The sequence below is a fragment of the Eimeria acervulina genome, genomic scaffold (assembly GCF_000499425.1).
Source record: "Eimeria acervulina Houghton genomic scaffold, Eah_scaff1, whole genome shotgun sequence".
Taxonomy (NCBI): domain Eukaryota; phylum Apicomplexa; class Conoidasida; order Eucoccidiorida; family Eimeriidae; genus Eimeria; species Eimeria acervulina.
Window position 1 is genome coordinate 35,815 of NW_013550436.1, and position 9,057 is coordinate 44,871.

General features: G+C 53.4%; 2 protein-coding genes across 2 annotated transcripts in view; both read right to left on the reverse strand.

The window, feature by feature from the left end:
- Positions 1-782: 782 nt before the first annotated feature.
- EAH_00000080 (hypothetical protein, conserved) lies at positions 783-5,321 on the reverse strand (the record flags this gene model as incomplete). The annotated part of the gene is made up of 5 exons (XM_013397869.1): positions 783-824; positions 1,922-2,073; positions 2,394-4,295; positions 4,710-4,791; positions 4,884-5,321. The coding sequence occupies 5 exons, from the start codon at positions 5,319-5,321 to the stop codon at positions 783-785; spliced, it is 2,616 nt and encodes an 871-aa protein (XP_013253323.1).
- A 2,553-nt stretch (positions 5,322-7,874) lies between these two features.
- The window catches only part of EAH_00000090 (Microneme protein etmic-2/7h, related), a gene marked incomplete at both ends in the record, with an annotated part of 1,642 nt that continues 459 nt past the window's right edge, over positions 7,875-9,057 (reverse strand). The window contains 3 exons of the mRNA XM_013397870.1: positions 7,875-8,133; positions 8,307-8,784; positions 8,892-8,954. Of these exons, the coding sequence (XP_013253324.1) occupies positions 7,875-8,133; positions 8,307-8,784; positions 8,892-8,954 (800 nt within the window). The remainder of the gene's footprint in view (positions 8,134-8,306; positions 8,785-8,891; positions 8,955-9,057) is intronic.

Here is a 9,057-nt window from a genome sequence, read left to right on the forward strand (position 1 = left end):
GAAACTGCACTGTACGCAATGCTGGGCTCCTTTAGAAACCACAAATATGGCAATCTATAAGTGAATGCATCCTGCATTGGCCCCTTACTCATACATACACCCAAGGGAAGTGATGAACCTGCAGCGGCCTTCCCACCGGCCATGTATTTCCCCAGTGTACTTGCATTCCAACAAAGGCAATTCCCCGCACCTCTACAGGGAGAAGGCCCTGGCTTTGTAGACTGTGAGAGAGGCTAGGCTCACTGGGGTTGAAAAAGGCTGACGCACCCCATCCTAGCCTTCTGACGTTAGCTGCTTCCCCTCCTCAGCCTACTGCGACTGCGATCACCCCACACCACCAAAGACGGATCCCCGTAATGGTCGTCTGTGGCCAGTGCAAGTTCCATTGAACCCTGCTGTGTAGTGTCAAACAAGAGGCCTATCCCTACAGGAACAGTGTGTGCAGAATTCTCTACGCCACTAATCCATCGCTGCAAAAACCCCCGCTTCCATCCTTTCCTCAGACTGCCATGAACGCCTCTGTAACACCAATTTGCTGCTATGAATAGCCCTACTCTAATAAACGGGCAATCCGGCCAGTGCCAGTAGTCGTGCAGATATGTACAATTGACTACGGTCCTCTGCTTGTTATCACGTGGGCCCTATAACCAGGTAAGACCTTCATAACGCCGTAGCAGTACGCTCAACGGGGTTCATTGGCTGTCATCCCAGCACCTAAAATGCCACACTAACCTTCGACAGTCATACCAAGCATACGTTTAAAAATAATCCGCCAGCATACTTCATACGCTGCTGTTCGAATGCGCTAAGGCATCACTGCTTGCCTGAGCAATCAAACCAGCGCACTCCACTGTGGATGTGTGACGGCGTGCCTACCTAACCATGTTCGGGCAACGCCTCCTCCTGTGAGGAGGCGTTGCCCGAACATGGTTAGGTACTTTGCCTAGAAGCGATACTGTACGTGTCTGTCAAGACGGTCTGCCCCGTACTTTTGCGTGCTCCAGCACGTCGATGACCTCTCCGACGCGTAGATAACGTCCGGCTGCGTCCCTCTGCCGCTAGCAGTTTGCCAAAACAGCACAGCTACACAGCTACATCAGGTGGCTACACGATACTGCAAAAAAGCCATTTCAACTAGTTCCTGTTAAGCAAGCAAGCCTGCGTACGTGTCATCTCTTTCGTGAAGCAAAGGGTACGGACTCCTGGTCTCACGTTTGCAATCACTAGCAGAACAGCACATGCTTATCAGGAACTCTCCACGACCACTGCGTATCTGAACTACAACAACCCCTAGCAGACTGGCTCCTGAACCTCCTCACCAACATCATAGTAGCCGTTACCATAAACTACCAAATGCTGTCAGGAAAAGAAACTCCGCAAAATCCTTAAAATGGGCCCTGGTGAGGAGAAACCTCGAAAAAAGTTGAAAGTCTGCATGCACAAAGCTGGAGGCAAAGTTGACGCCTCACGGCATATATTCGTTAATTCAAGAATCCTCTCGTCAGTGCGCCCCTGACTGCGTTAATATACACTGCGAAACCCCTCAAGTCCCATGGGTTCTTCGTCGACTCCGCTATGGTTTCTATAACCCGTTGAAATTATACTTGGAGGCAAAATCCCCACCTCGACCTCTTCGTTCACTTAAAGGAAAAGGTTTGCTAGGTGGTATAACACAAAGATTCTGGCCGGGTGGAACATCTTTCCCCTGTATACTACAGCGGAAGAAGGTCACCCAATCGCCCCCTCACCAGGTACACATTGTCCAAACAGGGAAGCCTCCGTCCACTGAGACGCGCTCAAGGAGGAGATGTGCCTTCAGATGCCATTCTTCGAATGGGCCTCTGCGCCAACACTACTTGTTAGCGAAACGAGGAGCAAGCAAGCACATGGTAGCCCTCAAGATGAAATGGTCAGTATTTACCGCTGTCAGGTAAATGACACCGCTTAAATAGCACCCCTCAAACCGCAAATTCCAATCCCTAGCCCACGCAGTGTGCCGAATCTCCACCCCACCTCCTGCATGCCAAGTGAGCAGCGCAGGCTGCATCTTCGGATCCCTCGGTCTTTGCTCTCCTTGCAGGAAAAAAACCCATCTCAACACCTTGCGCGCGGCCCAGGTTCTGCACAACAGCCTCAGAAGCGGAATGGGATGCCTCTGGCATAACAATGCAGGCCTAGTCCCCCACCAAAACAAGTGCTCAAGCCTAAGGGGAAACTAGCGACTGTGACACTGCCCTAGCGTAGGGAAAGGGACGACTGCGACTTGCGTACCTGCTTCCGTTTGCCTCTTGCATGGTCATAAACTGCTTGCCTAATGCCACCAACGGACTCTGTCCCGTGTGTTTTCCTCCCACAGCGTGTGCCGCTGACTTCGCAATAAGGATTAATTGCACCCGGGGCCACAAGTGCCACGAAATCAAGAAACACCGCAGCCAGCTCGCGCTCCTCCACGCACAACCCCAAATAGCTGTTCTGCGCCTCAGCAACAGCATCCACCCCAATGGTGCTAGCACATATAGCGTAGCACTGTGCCAAGGCTCTCCTCACCCCTCCTGCTGAATCGATGCACGAAGATGTCTGGGACTTGAAAGTCCGCCGCAAGCCCCTGCGCCTAATTCTGTGGGTCCCTGCGTACTGCCAGCCTCGCTCTCTGAACTTCGTCTCCCCATGCACTCGAAGCTGTTGCTGGGACGGTCCACATGAGGGAATGTTGCTGTCTGGCACTTCATGAGAGTTCAGCCCTCCGGTGGGAGCCCAAAGGTAGGGCAGTGTAGGAGGGCAGTCGGTTGAATTGCCGTTGCTGGACAACTCCTCCTCAACAAGCGTCCCATCCCGAGGCCCACTCGACACGAAGCCCTCAAAGCTATCACAAGGCGACGACAAAAGCGAAGCAAGTCTGCTACGTCTTTCGTTAGCCGCCCACGTGTCAACTCCGGTCTCATGACCGAAATCAACAGCAATGCTTGACTTCATAGACGCACTTACCCCACTAGTTCTGCAAGCCACCGATGGCGCCGGCTCTTCTTTCGAAACCCTCCCGACAGGACGCTCCTTTAAAAAGGCGGCCAATGTAACCTCTGTTTGGTGATTACCTCCGTCTATTTCAGCCTCATTCCCCCGCACTTCAGCTTTATTTCCACCCACCGCCAAGGGAGGCGCATGATTTGTTGCTCCATACGAAGGCCCGAAGGGCTCCAATGCAAATTCCCCCGGCTCAAAAGGCGCACCTTCGTTGATATAGGTCGGCGGTATACTTAGGTGTTTGGCGAGGCGAAGGGACTTGAATGGCCCGGCATGGATGCAATTTGTGCCAGGGAGCTCACTACTGCCGCGGCTTGTGCATGGATCCCCTGGTTGTTCAAGAAGTATAGGCGTTCTGGTTTGGCTATGTTGCAGAAGGGCTGCTTTTTGACTCCACTGAGCGCCTGGCTGTGTATTGGAGGTTTCCGACCTGCCTCGCACCGAAGATTCTTCGAGGTGGGTGCGAAAGCCTAGCTTCTGAGATGTGCAAGGCAACAGCTGCGAAGCAAATGACGGCTGCTTTCCCCCTTGTAGCTTCGTACCACTCTTCTTCTGATCAAACCTGCCGTCGGGCCAACTGTCCATGCCGGATGCTCCACCCTCTCCAACACCCCCTCCATTTTCGCAGCACGTGGCTGGACCACCACCCTGCAAAGTGGAGCCACCGGAAGACCTATCCGCAAGGGTGACAGTCACACGCAATAACACATAGCGGGACCTCCACCAACCGCTGCATTGCCGGCTGTGCTGTTTCCGGCACTGCTGGCAGCCAGCACCTCCTACTGCCATCGTTGGCAAACCTCTACACAGGTCTGGTGGGTTATTCCGAGCTGTAACCCGGCTGACTTCCGAAGCAACTGCCCGTACAACTCCAGTGTGAGAACAGTAGTAAAGCGTAAACGCCTCCCATTCCTCTCGCACGACGTACACTACGGCCTCTGACTGATTTCCCCCATCCCCCATTCTCTCCGCCGTCAAAGGCCTCTGCTCCGCAGCTTCCAAAGCCTTCCGGCGAGTCTCCTCAAAACCGCAGTCACCCTGCGCTAAGCTACGCTGAACGAATGGGTCTTCGTTAGCCTCCGCCATCTTCACACCAGTCTCCGCAACCCCATGGAAAGACCCTGCTCCCAGCCCGTTATCCTTGCTGCCGGCCGCTGCTCCCGGGCATTTGCTGGGAGTGCACGCTCGCATGTCTGTGCCCACCTCCTTGCAAGGCCTTCCAGGGACAGCACTCGTTGTGCAACTGTCTCCTCCCTCTGGATGCCTCTCTACACCTGCGTGGGAAGAACTGACAGCAGCCATGGAATCGTCGTACAAGCTTTCAATAGAGCTCTTCATGAGCAAGGCAGCGCAGTTGTGTGGCAGTCCTGGAAGCAACCGCCGAACCAAATCCTCTCTCGACGGCAGCACATCTGCTGTGAGCGTTCCCTCCTCTGCACTGCGCCATGCTGGCCCATGGTACAGTTCGTGCTCCCCCGGAAACTTCATGTGCCACGACTTCTGTTCGTCTCCCAAGGGTTCAACCGCTTGCTGGCTATAACTGCCGCTGGTTTCTGGGGATCGTTGTCGCGACACTGAATAGCCAGCCACCTGAGCCCGTTCAGGTGAGCAGCTCGACTCTAAGGTGTCCGGGTCAGATCTCCATAGCTCTCCTTGAACCCCAACCCTCCCTGGATCTATCGACTTACTGTCGTGCAGCAAATCTTCCCCAAAACCCTGTAGGATCTTGCTGTGTTCGGCAGGAAATCCTATCCCTCCTGACGATGCCACCTGCACCCAACAAACATTACCGAGCACCCCGTCCATTGCAGGACAACCAGCACGCACACCGTAACACGCAAGTCAGTCGATAGCTCGCCTACCCGCAGCGCCTCACACCGTCTCGGTACGTCCAGCCCAATCGGATTCTTCGTCGCTCCTCCGGCGGGGCACTTCCTGCTGTTCCGCGACGTCACTCGAATCTCCTGCTTACATTCAGTTGTGGTGCACCCTTGTCCTAAGCTCTCAGCGGCTCCACCACGACTTGACAAAACCTTCCCCTCGAGGCCCTGCTGCAACGTATTATGTCGGTTTGCTGTCTCCAGACCACCGCCTGCCGCGAAATCTGCTGCATGTACATCCTGCCGTTCTTCCGGTTGGGCATCCACTTCACCACCGCTTCGGAGTGGTGCTGCTGCCGACAAGTGCACTTCATCCACCATAGGCCACCTCAAAAGTGACGTATCTGAAGAAAACATCTGCACATAGAAACCACCCTTACCAAATGTACTTTCAGAACTTTCCTGGCGGCCCTCGGCCATCTCCTAGCCCAGGACGACACGACGAACTGCCGTTAAATCGGAATCTTGCGCCACCACCTACAAACTTCGTTAGTCTGCTTCACTTGCTCCTCCCTGACCCTCCTTGTCGACCGCCCCACCTTCCTCCTGGAGGGAAGACTCCAAATTCTGGGAGTGGGGAATACGAAACAGCAACTTCCCACGTCTCCCTCCCTTCTCGGCAATAGCTATGGGGACTGGAAAAGCAGCGAGAATCCCCACTGCTGCCAACACTGGAAGTCAACCGCGAGCTCGCGCTGATCAAGCAAGAAGGCCCGCCAAACACCGCTCTTACAGCCAGTCGGGTAGTCCCCGAGAGCACGTCGTCGCTCCTCGACGAAAGGTCAGTACTTGCACCGCTCCAAAGCCGCAACTCCCACTATGTGTATCTCGATGGCCAATTAGGCCCACAGACTAGCCTGGTTCTCAAGGAGTTCAGCACCGGGTTAACAGACGAAGCAGAGGAGCAGAAGCGACCGCTCTGACCAAAGGAAAAGAGGAGGAGGTTCTACTTCACCCAAACCGTACAGAACTAGTGCTGCAAATTAAACTTTTTGGTGAAAGTAAATGCTCAACTATAAATTCAGCTTACACTCTGACCCGCACCAACGGACCACTGGACGACTCGAGCAAGGAAGACCGGAGGGGGGGATTATTAGACTTCAATAGAGAAAGCGCCTTGCTCGAAAAAGTGGCTGCACACACGCATAATCTGACTTTCCTAGCGGAAATGAAAACGCCTCACAAACAGGCTTCCAGAAGTCATTAAATTGCAAAGTGACCAAGGAAAGACCACAGAGGCGTCGAGACACAATGGCGCTGCTCCGATGTACTCGTAGGGCGAAAATAGCTTGAATAAACTGCCCACGCCCAAGAATTCAGTATTAAAACCCTCAATAGGCTTGAATGTCGTGCAGACACCTGTAAAACCCATAAAAGCAAGTCCAAGCCAGCCCAGTGTCTGGGGAACCGGAAGGTAAGGGAAAGGAAGAAACCAACAGGACTCCCGCGGGAACTACCCCTTTTGCCAAGCCACACACCGCTATGTATCAAGTACGCTCACGAAAACAAAGTGCGAGCATCACTTCGCAGAAGCAACTGCTCTGGTGGCTCAGCTCGTGGAAGCTGTCTCACAGGTGATGGGGTGCTAGGCAAGCCCTGCTACGGAAGCACGATAGGGGGAAGGTAGCGCCAGCCGACTGAATCCCATTTCTTGAAGATTTGTCTCACAAAATAATGCAACAATATATGTGTAGATTTAAAATGACACGTAAGACTCCATAGGGTACTCTACCAAAACATTTCTTGCCCCGCGACGCGCGCTGAGACGCACGTGGGGAGAACCCCGTCGGGATGGGAGATCGAAGCTTCCAGCGGTCTTCCCTTCTACACACAGTGGACACGATGCACCAGCATGCGTCGCGTCCTTAAAGAACGAAATTTGGATTAAGCCTGTTCCAGTGTGTAGTGAATGCAGCTCAAGAACATGCTGTTGTGGATTTGCACTGTAGCGCTCCCGCACTCCGCAATGCTAGTGTTGCGTTGCACATTGTGCGATGTGTTCACTCCAATTTTGGACAGAATATGATGATGTGCTCTTAAAGCTAGCGCTCCGATAATCCGTAAGTACCGATAGGACGGCCTGGCGAGTATTAGCTCCTAGAGTAGAAGGCGAGCAACCCTGTGGAGGGTGGAGTCTCTGTTTGCAAGGCTCATTCCGAAACTTCTGAATTCTGATCCTGGGTCTAGAACAAACGGCAATGAACTAGCAGGTGCCAATGAATGGCAACCTAACAAGCTAACGACCCGTAAGGCCAAACACGCGGTGGACGAAAAGCGCAAGTGGCACCGGAAGCGCAGACCTATAGCCAATCATCCCTCGCGTGCAAATATACCCTGCTCTGCCTCTGTAGCTAGGCGGTCAACGTGAACTCCTGGGTTAAGCGTACGTACTACTAACGTATGTGCCACACGTGGCTGCTGGTCCTTTCGAATCAGATATGTTAAGCATCAGTTTCCACAAAAACAACGGGGCAGTGCAACCAATCGCAATGCATGCTGGCTAAAGGGTCAGAACCACTTCTTTGTGCAATCGCATGCTCATCTTGAGGACAGCCTTTCATGAAGTTGACCGACCAAATGACAGCTTCCTTCGCTGCCCACCAATACGCTGGCAGAGCCAAACACGCATTCACTGCTGCGAGAACCTTGCCTCCCCACAACAGCGATGCCACGTGGTCACGTTAATGTGCGTATATGTATGCGTGCGTGCAAGTGTTCTGGTCTGTGGGTGTGTGCCCGAGGCGCTGCTTTGCGCAGCCGATCCAAAAAGGGCATTCAAAGGTACTAAGAAGGCCGCAGAAAGTGCTTCGTGCAAAATGTTCTGCTTGGTTTGTGAACGTTTCCCGCCAGTCTCCAACGAAGTTGCCAGATGATCGCTACACTTATTCCCCAGGTTCAGTACCAACGCCTCCGTATCACCCACGGACTTGAAGTCACTGACACCGCTCATCCGCTTTATCCAATCTTCTATTTCTATGAGCTGGCGGATGTTTCGGTCGACACCTCGGGAACTGTGGAGGATCCATGCTGGGGTGAAGTCAAAGCCACTAACTGAGGTTCTGCTGCTTGGCACGTCTCGTCACTGGCCGTCACTAAGTCCGCAGATGCTGACCCATAAACTCTAAGGGTATGAGGACTGCAGTCGCTTACGACGACCATAACGTCGCGATGGGTGACCCCAGCACCAACAACCACTAAAGCCTCGTGCCACGAACCGTCGCCTCCGCTTCCCCTGCGCATACAACTCGCATACAGCCGAGAAACCGCCTGGACCTAACAGATCTTCTCAGGCTCGGCAAGCAGAAGCAAGAAAAATAGGAGATGTAACAACAATATGAACAGGGTAGGCCAACTTACGATTACCAAAGCAGCTACCAAAACCAGTTGCCTGGTGTGCCAACGTACTCTGGAGTCCAAGTCAAAACTCGCACAGTCATTTCTGTTGGTGTAGTCTGTCCAAAAAAAATCATGAACGCCTTTGTCGGCCCAGCTGGAGTATCCAAGGGAACTTCCTTTGGAGCCGTTTCACCTTCTTGGTAGAGCAACACAGCCGCTTTATCTGACTCTCCATCTCCATTTTCGGAACCAGGGATGCGAACACCAACAATCGAAATGGACGGTTGTTCCTTCATGCTACCATTTTCATCGGTTGCGCTCCCTGCAGTACCGTCCCCCCCTGACCCTCCAGCTAAACCAGGGCCCTCTCCAGGAGGCGATTCTCTCATCTGAATCATGCCCCGGGAATTATCAGTGACTATCTCAGCAACAAAGTCAACATCACTCTTTCCCCATCCATTGGCAGTAATCTTCACAGATTCGCCCACCTTGAGACCACCGCGAACAGTTAATCTACCACATTTTGCTTCAGCATATCCGCCTAAACCTGAGGAGAAAAGAGGGCAAGACCAAACCGAATCTGGCGCAGATTTCGGATGGGCCAAACACTATATGCTACTGCAGTCGCCCCACAAGAAATGCAAAATCACTCACCGGTGTGGCCCTTTGTCGAACTGCCGGCGGCAAGCGCGTTGTCAGAGGAGGATGGTTCATCCCCTGAGGAACAAAAATGGAGCAAAAGCAATGAAGCACTAACATTCAGCAAAGCCACCCAACCCTTCCCAAAACCCTGCCCCCCCCCCCCCCCCCCCCCCCCACC